We start from the raw sequence: 18,934 nt of genomic DNA, 5'->3' as shown, positions 1-18,934 counted from the left end.
TTTACATTGGCCTTTTAAAACCTATCCAACAGTTTCATTTGTATTTGTGTTTTAAAGCTTTCCTGTTGAATGGAATCTGGTGAAATCAAAATACATGGCAGAATTGTGCAGTGATTTAAAAACGTGTACAGATTAGAAATGCCTTTTATTTCTAAACACCATAGTTTTATGGAGCATGTCTCTACTATTCCTACCATTTAACAGTCCCCCCCCCCCCCAGTTTGATTTATCAGCCCAGATGCAAAACGCCCATATTTTGGAATTGTACAAATATTTGCCTTGCCCTGGGAAACAGGGTGTAGTATTATTTGGTTATTTCTTAACACTAAATTCCTACTGCTTTGGCAGTAACAATATAATATATCAATAAAGCTTATAATAAAATAAAATATGTAGTAATATATTGCAGTCTTCATCAGCCCAGATTTATTGTCTGAAAGTCACTTTGTGGTAACATTTTGACAGAGAGAATGGCTGCACATCATTATATGTCACTGTGACAACTGTGGCCTGTATCAAATAGGATGGAATATAGTCGGCCCTTCTTATACACAGATTTTTTATACATGGATTCAAGCATCCACGGTTTGAAAATGTTCCAAAAAAGTATAAATTTCAAATATGAAACCTTGATTTTCCATTTTTTATAAGGGACGCCATTTTGCTATGTCATTATATTTAATGGGGCTTGAGCATACACAGATTTTGTTATCCACGGGGGATCTAGGAACCAAACCCCAGCGTATAACAAGGGTCCACTGTATTTCTTTTCAAGGAGAGCCAATGCCTCCTAGTCTGATTTGAAAGCTAGATAGAAAAAGGCAAAAGTCCACTTTATTCTTAAAAATAATGGCACCCGTTTACAAACCATTTTGGGGTTTTAACTGCTAAGCTACCTAAAATGAAGAGCTTTGGATTTGAAGACAGTCCAACTTCGAGTGACCTATCATGGGTAAGTAATTTATTCCAGCTCTTGCTGAAGTGATAGAAAAAACCCTTTTAACAAAGAGCGTACACACACATTCTCATAGGGTAAACTCATGTACAGTATGTGTCTTCCAATATTATGATATAAAAAATCTATTACTATCTTGCACACAAATTCCTACTGTTTTAGCACCCCCGTACACTTTTAAATTCTTTGATAAGCTGCTTTTCAATTAGGAAATTCTGGAAGTAACTTTCAGTTGCATTTTTGTACCAGCTTGTCTGCCTACAAACAGTCACACAAATAAGGTTTTAAAAAATAGAAATGAGGGAAGGCTAACATTGAACTGATTTTTACTCTGTAGAGCATGAATTTAGAAAAAGATACATAGCTAAACTGCTGATGCAAGTTGTCAAGCTGATGTTTGCTGTTGTATGCCTTCAAGTTGTACATGCATGCTAATCTAGAATTACTAGAGGTCTTGCAAAATCAACATTGCTATAGAAAATAAATATGGACTGACGTTGTAATTACAAGAAAAAAGATTCCACCTCAACATTAGGAGGAACTTTCTGACAGTAAGAACTGCTTGACAGTGGAACATACTCCTTCAGTGAGCGATGGAGCCTCCTTCTTTGGAGGTCTCTAAACAGAACCTCCTGGCCATCTGTCAGGGGTATTTGGATTATGTGTTCCTGCATGGCAAGGGGTTGGACTTGATGGCCATCTGGAGAGGAACCCCATCCGCAGCTGGGGGCTGATATTGGATTCCAGCCAGACTGGAGCATGACTTTGGTGCACCTTCCAGCCTTTTAGGACGCATGCATCATTTAAACTGCATACCTCCAAAGTGACCCGAAGCAGCTTTATTTTGGCCGGTCTGTTAGTCAGATGCCTGCATGTTGTTTCAGTCCCTAGTAAAGTTGTTATGATGAGGAGGATATCTTTTGCAGGCAGGCTCCTCCTCCTCCTGGTCATATGGCAATAGGTAGATAAACCTCTATAGGTTTATTTTCATTTGGTAACTAAAAAGGGGAGCTGGGACAGATATGAGAAGTACTTTAGAGAAATACATTCCTACATCAGTTTCAGCCATTAAAGTTAAAGCGTTCAGTTTTTAATGTATACTTAGAGGGATGGAAAATGTGACAAATAAAATGTTTAGACAAAAAGCATAGTATGTGTAAATAATAAAAGTTGTACTGAGCAGAGGGAGGATAACGCATTTATGTAGATGTCCACTTGAAGAGTTACAGTTACAGGTATGCAACCTGGCCCTTTTACATCCTATCAGAAATAGGAACATTAATGCTTTCAGACTTAAAATTGGTTGGAGCGAAGCAAAGATTAACAAGTTGTAAAACTTTCTCAGAAAACCTAAATGGCAAAAACGAATGAGAAGGCAAAGATTTTGTTACTTAAAGTCTGACTTTTCTTGTTCTCGAAAGGCTCTCACATGTGTTTATAATAAAATTGTTATAAACTAGGCTTACCTTTGCCTGGAAAACTTCGTGAAAGTAAGTGCTGGAACAAGGAGCTTTTTATCCTATCTACTATGCTTTTGAATAAAGCCATAAGATTTTGCAAAAGATATATTATAGCACCAATTTTGTTCAGATTTCATGGTCTTTTTGTTGAAAAATATTCTTGTAAATACTCCTGTGTTTATCTAATTCAGAATAATACTGTATATCTAAAACATTAAGAGGGAAAGACCTCCAATATCTGAATGTGTATTAGTGATGTCATCAAATTAGCCTTCAGTCCTTTGCAAATTCATTTGACAGTTAGCTCTATTAAATACAGTGAGACGACCTTCCAAATAAAAATACCTAATGATACTGTTACTTAATTACTCTCTAAAGATTGAAGTCAAACAATTTGCTTTCAAATTATTTTTTATTGTCCTACTGTAGATTTTACACATGGATGATGATAATTTTTCACTTCTGTTTTGTTCAGGTATTTTATGCAACTACATTTTGTGTATGAATACAACAGGACTTTCTTACCTGATTAGGCCCCCAGTGAAGGAAGGTTGTCTTCTAAGTGGGTTGGAAAGTGCCATGTTGTTAGCCCTATTGCTTGGCTGCAATAGTAATTTCAACCATAGCCAAAGCTAAAATCAGAATTGGGAAATAATAGTTTTATTAGGACCATTAAACATCCCCAGAAGTGTGCCTTTGATTTTTTCTAGAATTCTTCATCAGGCTAACTGTTATAGAAGATGGGGAAGAAATAGAAATAGAAATTGCAAAATACTAACCAGAGGTTAGAAGATAGAAATTGGAGTCTGGATAATCAACTGTAGGTACAGTGGTATCAGATTGTAGTGCTCCTTGAGGGATGAATGCACTTTCTTTGGGCTGGAGAAGACAGGCCCAAAAGAGTGGTTCGAGCCTGCTCCATCTTCAAGTGAGTCGGGACCCTGATGACACAATCCGCTCCCAAAGTGGGCCATAGATGCTGGGCCAAACCCATGCTGCTAGGAGCCAGATTATCCCGGCTCCTTTTTGCTCTGGTTCAAAGGAGTGTGGCTTTGGCACAGCTTCTGGCCACATTGGAGGTGTATATCATTAGGACACCATGCCTCCAAAGTGGTGGAAACTGCTTCATTTGGCCCATCTGTTCTGAACCCCAATCTCTGTAGAAGACTTGCAAGCCCACACTGATCTGTCTGCTTTGGTCAGGCCCAACCTGGAATATTGTGTCCAGTTCTGGGCGCCACAATTCAAAAAGGACATTGAGAAACTGGAACGTGTCCAAAGGAGGGCGACTAAAATGGTGAAGGGTCTGGAAACCATGCCCTATGAGGAACGACTGAGGGAGCTGAGGATGTTTAGCTTGGAGAAAAGAAGGTTAAGAGGTGATATGATAGCCCTGTTTAAATATTTGAAGGGATGTCATATTGAGGAGGGAGCAAGCTTGTTTTCTGCTGCTCCAGAGACTAGGACCCAGAGCAATGGATGCAAGCTGCAGGAAAAAAGATTCCACCTCAACATTAGGAGGAACGTCCTGACAGTAAGGGCTGTTCAACAGTGGAACACACTTCCTCGGAGTGTAGTGGAGTCTCCCTCCTTGGAGGTCTTCAAATGGAGGCTGGATGGCCGTCTGTCAGGGATGCTTTGATTTGGATTTCCTGCATGGCAGAATGGGGTTGGACTGGATGGCCCTAGTGGTCTCTTCCAACTCTATTATTCTATGATTCTATGAAAACAGAGTTGCTCTGTGTATTGGTTTGACGCAGGAGCACTGAGTAACATGACTGTTCATATATTATCAAAACTGAAGATTACGTTTTGATGACATAGGCGGGATACAGACGGGCAAAAAGGGGTGTGTTCATGACGTCATGAAGGTATAGCCTTCAGACGGCCCTTACCTGAATGCCGCCATGAACTCACCACCCGCACGCCCCAAGCGGGAAGAAGCGGCATTAAAAAGGTGCTGCTTTTCCCCGCTTCTTTTCTATATACTGCGCAACTGCGCAGCTCCGTCTATAAGCTGCTGCACCGGTACGCCAGAATTGTTACGCCGCTAATTTAAGTTGCCCATTTAAAAGCTCCGTGTCTGCTGCGTCGCATAATGAGTCGGGGTCCTGGAACATGCGCAGTTTGCACCGAGGCTCTAATTAGAGCGTCAGATGCCATGCAGATGTGGAAGCTGCAGTACAGCTGCACTCTATTTTAATGCTCCTAACCCTAACCCTAACCCTAACCCTAACCCTAACCCTAACCCTAGAGCAACATGTACGCATGTGCTGCTAGAATTGTGGAAAGTTTGGACTTTAAAGTGAACCCCTACACACATTCCTGTGCCATTTTCACCTAACAATAAAAAAACCCTAAAACTTTAAATATTTACATATGTACAAGGGAGGTGATGGGGGATGGCAGGGGGACAGCGGTGGCAGCGGCGACAGCTGTGGCTGTGCATTGCAGATTCAGCAAGAGCGTGGGGACCAAAGGAGAGGAGGCATCCATGATGCTGGTGACACTACCAACGTGCAAGCGGACAAGGATGCCAACACCAGCTGATCACCAGCTGGCAGGAGACCACCATTGTTCTTGGGCAGGGCGAGGGAAAAAGTTTAAAGGGGCCTGGGTGCTTTAAATGTGCACATAGGCTTTCTGCCGCCGGTGCTGAGTGCCGCAGCTGCGCAGCGGCGCATCCGCCAGCCGGCAAAAGAAAAAAAAAGCCGCGTTTTTGGCCGCCCGTGCAGAAGCTGCCTCTCTCTTTGCAGCGTCCTCCGAGGCGGTGGTATGGAAACTGCGGGTCAGAAACGGCCCCAGGTGAGGCGTCTTCACTGCCCCCCATGTGGAAGCCCCATACACCTGAGCCACACCCCCGGGGTGGGCGGTCTGGAGGCTCCATATTCAGCAGAATACACCTCCAAGACGTCTTCCCCTGCCCGTCTGTACCCCGCCATAGTAGGTTAAAAAAAAGGTCAGTTGTAGCCAAATTATGAGCATTATCTGGTGACTGGAGGGAGAAAGAGCCCTCAGTATTGCAGTTTCGGTTGAGTGGTAAAAGGTTTTCTCAAGTCCTAGATATTGGTCTGAGTGCCTAAGAAGTATCACCAGATGTGTAATAACAGGAAGCATAATGTTTCTGTATTTACATTCCTTGACTGTTAGTCTCAGAGCACCTAATAGACCTAGTACCTATTGAATATTCCAGATAATATTTTCAGTTTTGAAAGCATCATCCACAAGTTGAAAGTGGTATTTTAAATATTCTGTTGTTGAGAACAACGGTGTCATGTCCGATTACAGACATACAGGTTATTCTGTATCTAGTGCTGTAATCTGGTTTCTCTATGGTAGCGGAGGAGCTATCCCAAAATGTAAGGTGGAGTAGTAAATTATATTTGAGGCATGTGTTGCTGCTTAGTTTGGAATATTGGTCCTGTTTCTTTGTTTTAAAACATCATCATATCATCTCACCTTTTGAAATGCTCAAAAAAAGTTCTGTAAATAGTAAATTGGTTACTTTTAATTTTTTCCCGCCACCACCTGTTGTTGTAGCCTACTCTTCAGGTGCAGATTTATACCTGGTTGGTATAAATTGCTATCTTTGGCAAAGGTTGGAAAAAAGTCTGTAAAATTATGTAATGTCTGAAAATTCATGTTCATGATCAACTGGGATATCATAAAATGTGTTTTGTTATGTGGAATAAATGGGTCATACTTTTTATGTGTTTGGCTATGTACTATGCCTGGGTCTAGTTACTGAAGAGTGTTTTATTGCTAAAACAGTTTTCCTTATAGGTCTTTAGAACACAGGATTCATTATGTTAGTTTAATTGGTTAGTTTGAACCTAATGTAGTTGGCGTTATATTGACATTGGTAAATGGTAAATACAGAATGTTAAATGGCTCAAGTAGATTTAGCTTCTTAGATGATAAAATTATTTATAGTTCTAACATAGCTGTTGTAGCTCAGATCTTGTCTGGCTGCATGGTAATTTGAGACGCTCTAAAACTGGTAACACTCTTTAAATGTAGTTTCTTGTGTCTAAATATTGTTGTTTCAAGAATGTCTTGAGTATCAAGAGGTTTACTAAGACACATGTGCAATGGATTATTCAAGATGAGGTAACCATAAGATGGCTGGATGAAAACAGTCAATTTCTCCCCAGATGGTAACTTTATTGCTTTCTTGGAATATATATTTAATACGTGAATTCCAGTTTCTAGTCTTCTACAGAAGAAGAATGACTGGCTGTAAATTATTTTGAAAAATCAGTGCCCAGAGGACTATGAGATGATACCAGAATCAGGAGATGTAATTTGACATTTAGAGTTTTCAGAATGGAGCAGTTTGCTTATAGTCCTCAAGCATGCTTGACAAATTTCTGGTTGACCAAAAATTCTGTTAGACAACAGTTAAACTACTAGCAAACTATGAAGTTTAATTCCATCATGAGAGTTAACACCATCATGATATTATCTGATTTAACATAATTGGTCTAGTGCTTTCTTCCCTGGACCTAAATATCCTCTGGGCACCAGATACTGTCTGATCTTGGAGTCTGAGCAGGGTCAGCTCTGGTTAATACTTGGATAGGAAACCCCCAATGAATACTAGGTGTTGTAGGCTATATTTCAGAAGAAGGAACTGGCAAAACCACCTCTGAATATTCCTTACCTAAGAAAGCCCTATGAAATTCTTGGGGTCACCTTTAAGTTAACAGTCAAGTTGAGGATGCATGCACGCACGCACACATGCACACACACAGAGATGCATAAACATACAGACACCTTCCGCCTAACACTCTAATTTTAGAGTGCCTTGTAGGTTTTGTACATCACTGCATCTTTGAATGCTGAGCTGTGCAACCATCAAAGCCTGTCTGACTCTCCTATTATCAGCTCAGCTACTACTCCCCATAGCAGGAAAAGATAGTGGGTTAAATCTGAAACTTACTAATTATTATACTTAAATATTTAAGATGTAGGCAATGCTGTATTAAGAGGTTCAAGGGAGATCAACACAGCAGGACAGATTAGAAGATACGTAGTTCCTAAGAAGACCACATGCTTAAAGGGAGAGAAATGGAAAAAGGAGAGGCAAGATCTCATAAGATCAGTGGATGTTGAGGATAGTACATGAAGGTTACAGAATAGAATTCAATCAGAAGCCCAAACACTGCTTTTTCAGGTTATTAGTTTCCAAAAATCTCTCAGAGAACCCTGCAGTGCATCAGACCATTTATCTCCTGTTAGAGCTGGGGCCATAGAACTGGTCCCTCAAAATGAAATATTCAGGGAGTATGCTCTATTTCTTCACAGTGGCCAAGAAAGGGGGCAGAATTAATCCAATTCTGGATCTCAGATTTGTCAACAAGTTTGTAATGTACAGGCAGTTTCAGGTGGAAAGCCTTCAAACTATTGAAGAACAAAATTTTCAGGGGTATTACCTCCTCTCAACTTGCATGTTCCTTATTTTTTGTTACTTCAGCACCCATTATGTTTAAAGTCTTACCTTTCAGGTTGGTCACAACCCCTTGGGTATTTACCAAAGTAACAATCGCCCTCATAGACCACCTAACACTGCAGGGTAGCCATATTTTGCCAAGAGATGAAAAAGTCTTCTGACGGTTCCTTGTCTTGTAAGAAGAAGTCTAAATTGACTGATACTTCTTCTTCTAGTCAGAAGAAATCCAAGCTTGCTGATGTACCTTTGGCCTATCCAAAAAGATTGGATGTAGTAATGGTACTCTCAGCTTGACATTACCATCTTGTTCTGTTCCTTCCAGTTATATTCAGTCCTGGCGATATGTACTTGGTCTCCTTGATGCCTGCATCTCCTGTTCCTATTCTGAAATGTTTGGCGAAAAAGCTTCTCCCACAATTGAACCAGAAGGATGCCTAGTGCTTAGTATTGCATTCTAAGGATGAGATGCTTAATCAGTCTTCCATCTGTATCTCAGTGAGTTGCCAGTCTAACCACTCCAAGCCGTAATTCCAACACCTCACACAGATCCAGATCTCCAGGTTATTGTGACTCTCCTCATTGTCTACAGGACCATTATCATATTAAGGAGCTACCTCATCATGGTCTACCTGTACCACTGGACCACTACTATGACGATCACTGGCTCACCCTCCATTGGGCTGCCATCTATATGATGACAGAGAATAGGCCTTACTGTCCATATCTTCTACCATTGAGGTCTTTCTGTGATTACCGTATAACCCATCTATAAGTCTAAAAATTTATGCCCAAAAATTGACCTCAAAATCCCAAGTTATCTTATTTATGGGTCAGAATGGTAATGTGATAGCAGTTCTTTCAGATTTCCCCATGTAGTCGGCAGAGCAGTTTATTTCTCTCTTAATGCCAAGTGGAAAGAATTCTGAGTGATTCAGCCACCTCTCCTCTGTTTCCCCTTCCGCCACCATATCCTAAGTCCTAGTCAGTGCCTTTCCTATCTAACACTCCTACAAATGGGAAGCCACTAATTGCAACCAACTCTGGTGATGGTGGGATTGCTTTCTCCTGCCCTCACTCCCCCTGTGCACATCCAAGAAATCTCTGATCACGGGAGAATACACCGCTATGATCATTGCGGAATAGCGGTCTATAAATAAAACGTATTATTATTATTATTAATTCCTCATTATCACACAGTGCTTGCAGGATGAAGGAGCAGCTCTGAAGAGTGCCCTGCAGCCATGACTTGCCCAGGTGGCAAAACAAGGTGACACCTCCTGCTCCCTGAGGACAAAATGTGTCCAGAGAAGGAGGCACCCATCTCCCGCAAGCAGTGGCTCATGGCCACTGTTGTGTCTGAGACAGGTGAGTGTGCAGGAGTAGCTGCAGCACTAGGAAGGGACACCTGTATTGCAAAATCCTACCAAATTCCGAACTCTGAAACACTTCTGGTCCCATGCGTTTTGGCTGAATTGCCCTATTGGGGTTTAGACTGTTGTTGTCACCTGCTTGCAATCAGTATCCTAGAAAAATAAAATATAAAAATGCATTTAGAAAATTGCAAAGGAAGATCATGCACTTTAAATAGTAAAATGGGCTAAAAGCATTTTCTAAGAATAGGAAGTAAGATACCTATTGGGGAAAAAATGTTGTTTTTGTTGTGTGCATCCAAGTCATGTTTTACTTATGGTGATCCTAAAATATGCTCTAGTGGGTATTTGAACCCTGGTCCCCAGAGTCTTAACCCAACTCTGAAACCACTACACCACACTGGCTCTCAGAAAGAGAACTAACAATGATCAAATCATTTTTTTCTCTCCTGTAGCCACGAGCTGATCCCATTCCAATATGTAGTTTCTGTTTGGGGACGAAAGAATCTAACCGTGAGAAGAAGCCAGAAGAACTCCTCTCCTGTGCGGACTGTGGCAGTAGTGGTAAGTTTTGCCTTCCAGCCAAGTTAGAACTCTTGTAGTGAGCAAGCATTATGATGAAAAATGGATAATTCTTTGTGGAAAAATACAAGGAGTTTCTTTTCATGGAAGGACAACTGTGCTGATGGAAGGTCCTCTTTCTAACTGTGGAAAGGATGCTTCCATGAACCCAATTCTCTTGGGTATAGGAGCTTTTTAAAAAAAAAAAAATTAGCAGAATGAATATAATTCATTGCTCCTAGTTTGAAGCTTAAAGATGGTTAAAAGCTTTTAAGTTAAGAATTCATACATAGCTGTTTTATATTCTTATTTTATAAACTGCTTGGGAATGTGTTTTTTAAATTCAAGCCTTACCAATACACACACACACACACACACACACACACAGAGGAGGCTTTAACTTTGTCACGTGGAATGCTGTAAGGAGATATGTAAAATGGTTTTGAAATATGAAAAAGTTGGCAGTGGTATGAAATTGAAGAGTGGGGCTTTATCTAATTTTCTAATTTAGGATCTGCACTTTAGTGCCAATCAGAGAACCCTTTGGGAATTATAGAAGAGAATTGTGTAAACACAAACGGGCATAAGAGGTAATCCCCTCTAGTGCATTCTGAAGCAATGAGGCAGAGGTTGGGAGGCTATAGCCCTCCAAGATCCTCTCCTGCCCTCCATGGTATCAGGTTGTGGGGGAAAGCCCGGTGAGGATTGGGAGTCTATAGCCTTTCAGAATACCCTCCTCTGTCCTTCTACATGACATCATAGGGAGAGAGCTTATCTCCTACAGGTCATCCATGGGCCTGTAAGTCACTGTCAGTCTTGCTCCCACTAATCTTATTCACCTAAATCACCATGAGTGTCTTGTCAAAGGTCTCCATCATGGGATTGAGCATCTGATTGCCACTACCATCATCAGCATAAATCCTCTCATCATGAAATCTGGCAAGAGTCTTCCTCTTGGTACTGTCATTCTCTAAACTGTATTGGGATCATGGTGCACTTTTTCATTTCTCCAGATACCTCTGTGAATGTAGGTATTTTTACCCTTAAAATGATGATCCTGATGATGTGCACTCTCATAATCCAGTTTATCATTACACTATAATACTTTTGTAGCCTCTGATGCCCCCCAGTTCCTCAAAGCACCCTGAGCTCCCCATTTTTTTAAAAAAAAATAATATGATTTTTTGGGAGGAGGGAATCACCCCAAACGGTACCCAATCACCTCCAAAAATTATGGGAGGATGGAGGGAACCTTGGGGCTGCAAAAATGGCCTGGGGCTCCAGTTGGCTTACAGGCTGCACTTTCCTCATAGTTAGGGCTGCCATAATTGTCCACTTTTACCAGGGACAAAATGTAGGACAAATTCAAGACCAAACTGTAGGGCAACTGCAGGACAAAACTCAGCTCAAAATGTAGGACATTTAAGGTCCACCATTTTTCTTCAATGTCCTACATTTTGGGCTGAGTTTTGTCCTGCAGTTGTCCTACAGTTTGGTCTTGAATTTGTTCCACATTTTGTCCCTGGTAAAAGTGGACAATTATGGCAACCCTACTCATAGTATGAAATTCCTTCTCTCATATCGGTGTAGTAGAGCTTGCAGACATTGAAAAAACTCTCCTCAAATCACCTCAGAAACCCTGCTCCTCAAATACCTTCTTTTTCCTCCATGTGATGTCAGTCCCAGTCATCGTTTTGAGGAAGAAACAGAGGGAAAACAAAATATTTTAGCATTCTCAGTGGCAGTGCAGCCAACAGTGGGGTGAAACATTGGCTTTCTGCTCCTACATAGTTCCTTACCTTTGTTGTAGAGGTACCTCCTTTTGAAGAAATCCGCTTCTGGCCTAGACAATTGAATAAACCAGTGTCAATCTAGGGCAAAGTGTTTCTGAAAATTGTGGCATTTCAACTTGAAGTATTCCTAGAAGTATTCCAATTGTATGTGGTGGGCAATTTTCAGAAGGCGGTGCTGTTGAGGCCTGAGGCCTTTGCCCTATGAAACAGCAGTAAGTTTCAAATAGTCCCCTGGCTTTCATACATTTATAACTGTTCAATGTAATGTGGAGATTTAAGATGAAGTGTCAGCAGTATAATTCAAACCCAGGGGAACTATGGAAAACATACATATGTGTTTGACATTAGGTCAAGAGTGGATGCTGTTAACAAACAACCCTGATCATGACAAAGCTGAATTGAAAGTTGATTTATTTTTCTGACAATAGATAGTAGGCCTTTCCTAGAAGGATTGGATGTGTCCTTTGAGCTGCCTCCAGCCTGGATAATGTGGTAGTGTTAGCCAGGAGTGCTTATAGGGAGCTAATTTGAAAATGGCTTGGAAATTAACAGCTGATCAAAATATATCTTCAGTGAATCTGCCCAGAGCTTATAGAACATAACACATAATTTCAGTCTTGGATCAACTTGTTGGTACGGTATAGTTTTGTTATACTTAGGCTGATTGATGCTTTATGGTTTTCTAGTTATTTGCATATGGAAAAGCAAGGCATAAATTCCATGATTTAATACTACAGTCCTTTGCACAAAGGAAATATATGCTTAGAGTAATATTATTGCAGCTAGTAAAATACAGTAGTGGGAAACATGTTCATGTTGTTGTTTCCTGTTTGTGTGAACTTTTGCTGTAAAGGTAGCATACTATACTATACTGATCTAAGGGAAGGAATTTCATATTGTGAGAAAAATGCAGCCTGTGTGCCAACTAAAGCGTCAGGCTCCTTTTGCAGCCCCCCAGGTTCCTTCCATCCTCTCATAATTTTTGGAGGTGAATCAGATTTGCTTGCCCTAAATTGAACAATGGTGTCCCAACTCTCTGGGGGCCTTTTTACCACATTTTAGGGCATTAGGGGGTCAACTTCTAGAAGGTTACTAGAGGCCTTTCATCATATTGTCAGATTCTCTTTTGAAGAAAAGCTACAAATACAGTGGGTTTCCTTTCACACCTTGCATATCTCCCTCACTGCTGTTTTCAGCAAAACCAGCAAAATATGGTGACTAGAAATGCCAGTGAGGCTTACAGGGGGATTATGGGGCAAAAATTCCCCCCACCCTTTGTTTAGTTGCCCTCCCATTGGTTGCGAGGAGTAATTTTGTGCCAATTTTTGTCCCCCTCGGCCTTTATGAGGATAGGTCAGAAAGGACTTGAAGGTAGACAGCAATAGATCCTTCCAGCTTTGAAAAAGAAGAAATTGATCCATGTGAAGAAATTGATCCATGACTCATAAGGGGCATTCTAAAATAACTGTACATGTTTGATAGAATCATAGGGTTGGAAGCAACCGCAAGGGCCATGCCTTGCAGGAAATCTCAATCAAAGCATCCCCAACACATGACCATCCAGCCTCTGTTTAAAGACCTCCAAGGAGGGAGACTCCACCACTCTCCGAGGGAGTGTGTTCCTCTGTCGAACAGCCCTTACTGTCAGGAAGTTCCTCCTAATGTTGAGGTGGAATCTCTTTTCCTGGAGTTTGCATCCATTGCTCCGGGTCCTAGTCTCTGGAGCAGCAGAGAACAAGCTTGCTCCCTCCTCAATATGACATCCTTTTAAGTATTTAAACAGGGCTATCATATCACCTCTTAACCTTCTCTTCTCCAGGCTAAACATCCCCAGCTCCCTAAGTCATTCCTCATAGGACATGGCTTCCAGATTCTTCACCATCTTAGTTGCCCTCCTTTGGACACGCTCCAGTTTCTCAACATCCTTTTTAAATTGTGGTGCTCAGAACTGGACACAATATTCCAGATGGGGCCTGACCAAAGCAGAATAGAGTGGCACTATTACTTCCCTTGATCTAGACACTATACTGCTATTGATGCAGCCTAAAATCGCATTGGCCTTTTAGCTGCCGCATCACACTGTTGACTCATGTTCAATTTGTGGTCTACTTGGACTCCTAGATCCCTTTCACATGTAGTCTTGTTCAGCCAGATAACCCCCATTCTATATCTGTGCATTTCTTTTTTTCTGCCCTAAATGCAGTACCTTACATTTTATGGGGCCATTGCTTTCCAAGGTCTAGAATTTGTAGTCTTCAAATGTCAGGAAGGTGCAACTAACAATATGTTCTAGAGTTAATTTTTCTTCCCTTTGATCAGCATAAGAGGAGATAGGATTTAGATAGAAATGAGATGAAACATTAGAAACACCATTAGATATGGATACTGCTAGGTACAGCTTTTCACAGCCATTGTGTGATAATTCACACAATCTCTTCCTGTATATTTTCAAATTTTGTGGCATATTTTGTGTTCGTTTGAAGGGTTCTGTCTGTGAGTGGTGCAATCCAGAACAGTATAAATTTCCCCCTTTATTTCCATTGCTTTCTGGTCGTCCTTGTGTCTGCAGTCTAGAAAAATGTAACTATATGATGTGGAAAACTTAAAAGCAAAATTGTTATAGTTTGAGTGCCCTCATCTGGAATTCCAAAATCCGAAATACTCCAAATTTCTTGTGCACAATTGTCCACGTGGGTGACTGAGATAGTAACCTTTCCTTTCTGATGGTTCAGTGTACCCAAACTTTGCTTTGTTCACAAAATTATTTAGAATATAGTATATAAAATTACCTTCAGGCTATGTGTATAAAATGTATACGAAACAGAAATTAATTTCGTCTTTAGACTTGGGTCCCATCTCTCATTATGGAAATATTCCCAAATCTGAAAAAATGTGAAATCCAAAGCACTACTGGTCCTAGGCATTTGGGATAAGGGAGATTCATCCTGTATTTAGTATTTCCTGAGTAGAATGTTTTATTTGATAATGATTAAAAAGAACAAAAGAGGATATATTCAGAAGCAGCTAGTATTTTTAATACATTTTCAAATCAATGAGTCAAATCTATCTGTGTGATTTGCATGTTTGCAATACGACTTCAACTCAATTTTTTGGGCTCTATAATGAAACTATTTTTCGCTACTGCTGTTGACCCTGTCCATGACATAAAAGGTAAATGAACTCTGAAAACGATCTGTAATGTTGAATTATACTAATAAAAGAGTTCCTAGTCGAGTTCCTAGTCCTACAGTACTTATAGAGTGCTTAAATAAACTTCATGTATAAAATATTTTTGTAGGTCATCCATCTTGTCTGAAATTTTGTCTGGAGTTGACAACAAATGTGAAGGCCTTAAGGTGGCAATGTATTGAGTGCAAGACTTGCAGTGCCTGTAGAATCCAAGGCAAAAATGCAGTAAGTTTTTATCCTTTATTTCATAGCAGTTGTTCAGTCTTTTCTTCTTCTTCTCGTTTTTGTGGTATCTATGAGTGAAATACGTTGTTTACCTGCAACAAGCATGGAACTGAGCTGCTGGTGGAAATTTTACCACTCATCCTCAGTAGAGATGCCTAAAGGAGATAGCTTCCACTGTTCTATCAGTTTCTTTGTTTGAGTCCCATAATAGCAATAACCTTTAGGAGTCAAATATTTAGCAAGACCATATTCAGAGCCATTTTTATTTATTTTTATGCTCTCTTCACTTTTCATATTTATATATTTCTCTTGTTCATATGATGCTTTTGTTTTTCTTTTGAGATAATCTTCTTTGGAAATCCTCTGAACATGTCTTTGTTCACAGGTGGAGCTTATTTGTAAAACAGGGATGACATGTCCAAATATTTGTAAAAATTAGACAAGATTATTTGGATTCCCTTTTCTCATTATTTTTGCTGGATTAATCATTTATTCAGGAGACTTGTGTATTATTTTTCATGCAGATTTGTCAGGGATGTCTAGGATAAGAATTCACAATAAAATATAACCACATAATTAAAGTACTATTAAAAAAAAACAAATGTCATCCAAAACATAAAGCAGAATTGATAATTTGATTACAGTGCTTAAATACGAGAATACAAAATATTTATGTGAGGGTTTTCCCCTTGTTTTCCTGCATTTCAATTTCAGGATAACATGCTTTTCTGTGATTCTTGTGACAGAGGGTTTCATATGGAGTGCTGTGACCCACCACTTTCTCGAATGCCAAAAGGTAACATTTGAAAATCTTTTGAATGTTTGTAACCTGGTGTTCCCTTCTTACTTAATGTCTTTGGTTTCTTTTTCTTATTCTTTCGGGTTTTTAAATACAGTATGAGGAAATGCTTCATGGAATACATTGTGGTGGCATGGTAAAGCATTCTGAACATTATAATAGCTCCTGCATTTGCAAATGTAATTTATATCCACAAAACATTTAAAATGTTGGAGTACCATAAGAATTTTTACTGACATCTTAAGAGGGGAATTCCTCTCCTTTCTATGCTACCTGGAACCCTGTCACTGAGACCACAGGGTTGCTTTGGCATATGTAAAAGCTTTAATTCAATTAACAAAATAAAAACATTGTTTTAAAAAAAGATATCTATTTTTTTTTAAAAGCTCATATAAAAATAATTGGGAAGCATTTGGAGCAGCTAGTAATTTGGAATACTGCAGAGGTGCATTTTAAGCCAAAAATTATTTGAATTTTCAAAAGGAGACAAAAAGAAGCATAGGGCGGGATACAGATTGTCCAAAAAGGGCGGTCTGCTGGCACCTTGTTTTGCTGTGCGAGGGAGCCGCAGCGGAAAAACCGCGGGGTTCCCTCCCACAGCAAAAGAAGCCGGAAAAAGCGGGTTCTTTTTGCGGTGCGATTGTGACATCACACTGTGCCAATGGCGCACTTGCAGCATCACAATGATGCCAAGATGTGCGGCCGCTAAGCGTCCATCGTGTCAAAACGGCAGCGCCCGTGTGTACAGGGCGCCGCCTTTTTGACTCCCTCATCACGTGCTAGGGGTGAGGCACGTATGGGCGGTGCGCCCTTGGCCAACTCCTAGCATGTGATGAGGGCGCACTTTAGGCCCATCTGGAGAGGGCCTAGTTTATTCATCTAATTGTGGGACTGGAATTTGACACACAGTCTTTGTCATAGGTTAACTGACTTCGGTGGTGAAAGCACTTTGCTCATGGATTCTCTTGTTGCCTGACTACCTGAATTGGACTTTTGGACTTTAAATAGACATTTCTGCTTGTTGGAACCTCAAATTGTTGGACTGTTTGACTACTCTGATTGCTCAAACCCTGACTCTCAGACTGGCTAAAGGCTTTGCTTTTGGAACTCCTCGTTTGCTCAGGACTTGAAATGTTTCAGATACTTGTTTGTTGTTCTTTTTGCTTTGCTATTAAATCAGTTGTTTTGGTTTGCTATCAGCTGCTGGCTGCTTTCCCAGACTTTAGTTAGTTAGTTAGTTAGTTAGGCCCTATACAGACAGCCAAAATAAAGCTGCTTCGAGTCACTTTGGAGATTTAGTGTTTCAATGATGCATGCGTCCTAAGAGTCTGAAAGCTGCACCAAAGCTGCACTCCAGTCCTTAGGACTGGAGCGTGGCTTTGGTGCAGCTCCTGGACTCTTAGGACACATGTATCATTGAAACACCATACCTCCAAAGTGACTCAAAGCAGCTTTATTTTGGCTGTCTGTATCAGGCCATAGTTAGTTAGTGATTTCCCACCTCTCCTCAAGGCTCAAAGTGAGGTACAACATGTTAAAATACAAAACAATTAAAAAAGGAATCACATAAAACCAACAGTTAAAATACAATACTATAAAACCATTAAAATACACTCACATACAGTAATATATTTAAAATATATGAATTAAAAGTCATGATTTAAAATTGACTGGGTAAGTCTGCAGAAGAGATGTGACTTTAATGTTGTTTTAAACTCTGACAGTGTTTTCAGCTGTCATATCTCTTCTGGCAGGTTAAATAGGAAGGGAAGTGCATGAAGGCCAGGGGTCAGTTCCACTCCCCCCCCCCCCCAACCCTCATGAGCCACTCTCCCAGTAAGCCTGAATACCTCCATTTAGTTCTGTGGTCCTTCTCAAAATGGCAATAGGTAATGATGATGTATCATTTCTTGTCACCATAGTAAGAGGTACTGTAGAGGAAAACAGAGGTATTTAGGTGGTAGTACAATAATAATATTAATAATAATAGGTTTTATTTATATACCGCCCAATCACTGGGAATCCGAGCGGTTTACAATAGAGGGGATAACAGACAGTTCCCTGCCCACAGGCTTACAATCTAAAAGACACGACACAAAAGGAGAAGGGAATGGTGGGGGGGAGGGGATCAGGTCCAGCATTCTTCTCTCCCTCTGAGGCCTGGACCAAGGCAGATGGACCAGAGGGAGGGCTCTTCTTCTTCAGGCTAGCCCCTGATGGAACTGGGCCAGCCTTCTCTCTCCCTCAGAGGCCGAAAGATGACAGTTAGGGAGGGAGGAGCCTCTTTCTTCAGGCTAGCCCCTGATGGAACTGGGCCAGCCTTCTCTCTCCCTCAGAGGCCGAAAGATGACAGTTGGGGAGGGAGGAGCCTCTTTCTTCAGGCTAGCCCCTGATGGTACTGGGCCAGCCTTCTCTCTCCCTCAGAGGCCAAAAGATGACAGTTAGGGAGGGAGGGTTCAATGTTCCGGGGTGCTTTTGGGGGTCTGTTTGGGAGTATGTTTGTGTGTTTTCATGTGTTCGGAGAGTTTTCTGTGTGATTTGGGGGCAAAAATGACTTGGGAGCAAAAAATAAATCTGCCAGTTCCCCGCTCCCAAAGGTGAACCGGGGGAGTGCTGGGGAACTGGTGGAGGACCTTCAGAGACCACAAAAATGTGTAAATTATTCAAAACAAAAACAGATTGAGTACATTATCAAACCTAAATTATTAGTTAAGCTCTTGTAAGGAGAACAGAAAAGAATCATTGTTTTCCTAGTAATATAAGAAGGTGAAGTAGCAATAACTATACAAGCTATGATATTACAGCCCCGTGCTATTTTTTTCTTTTGCTGGATCATTCTATCAGAACACATCCTATGAGTTGTTGCTTTTCTGCAGGCTGACAGTTTTAACTGTCTTTTGCTTATTTTCTCTTATTCAGAAACAGAAGCATTCCATAAATTTGTTGGTTTTAAATGAGAAACTATGCTTAGTTCACTTTGTGTAAAACAAGATTATTCATGCATTGCACCAAAAAGAAAATTGGAATATTAGTTATGTTACTTGTCTTATATTTATCCATCGAAAGTAACATCCCCAGTTAACAAACTGTTCCTACTAAATTTTGGAGAGGTTGTAGTTTTTAAATAGGT

General features: G+C 40.5%; 1 protein-coding gene across 7 annotated transcripts in view; it reads left to right on the top strand.

The window, feature by feature from the left end:
* KAT6B (lysine acetyltransferase 6B) overlaps nt 1-18,934 on the top strand; it is a 119,323-nt gene that overhangs the window by 28,224 nt on the left and 72,165 nt on the right. For all 7 annotated transcript variants that reach the window (XM_089510744.1, XM_089510741.1, XM_089510747.1 and 4 more), the window contains 3 exons: nt 9,693-9,801; nt 14,890-15,005; nt 15,720-15,801. In XM_089510744.1, coding sequence (XP_089366870.1) covers nt 9,693-9,801; nt 14,890-15,005; nt 15,720-15,801 — 307 coding nt within the window. The remainder of the gene's footprint in view (nt 1-9,692; nt 9,802-14,889; nt 15,006-15,719; nt 15,802-18,934) is intronic.

This window comes from Sceloporus occidentalis, unplaced genomic scaffold (assembly GCF_023333645.1).
Source record: "Sceloporus occidentalis isolate IW3139 unplaced genomic scaffold, rSceOcc1.0.p SCAF_2, whole genome shotgun sequence".
Classification (NCBI taxonomy): Eukaryota; Metazoa; Chordata; class Lepidosauria; order Squamata; family Phrynosomatidae; genus Sceloporus; species Sceloporus occidentalis.
Note: the sequence above shows the minus strand (reverse complement) of the source record. Positions and strands in the feature narration are given on the sequence as shown.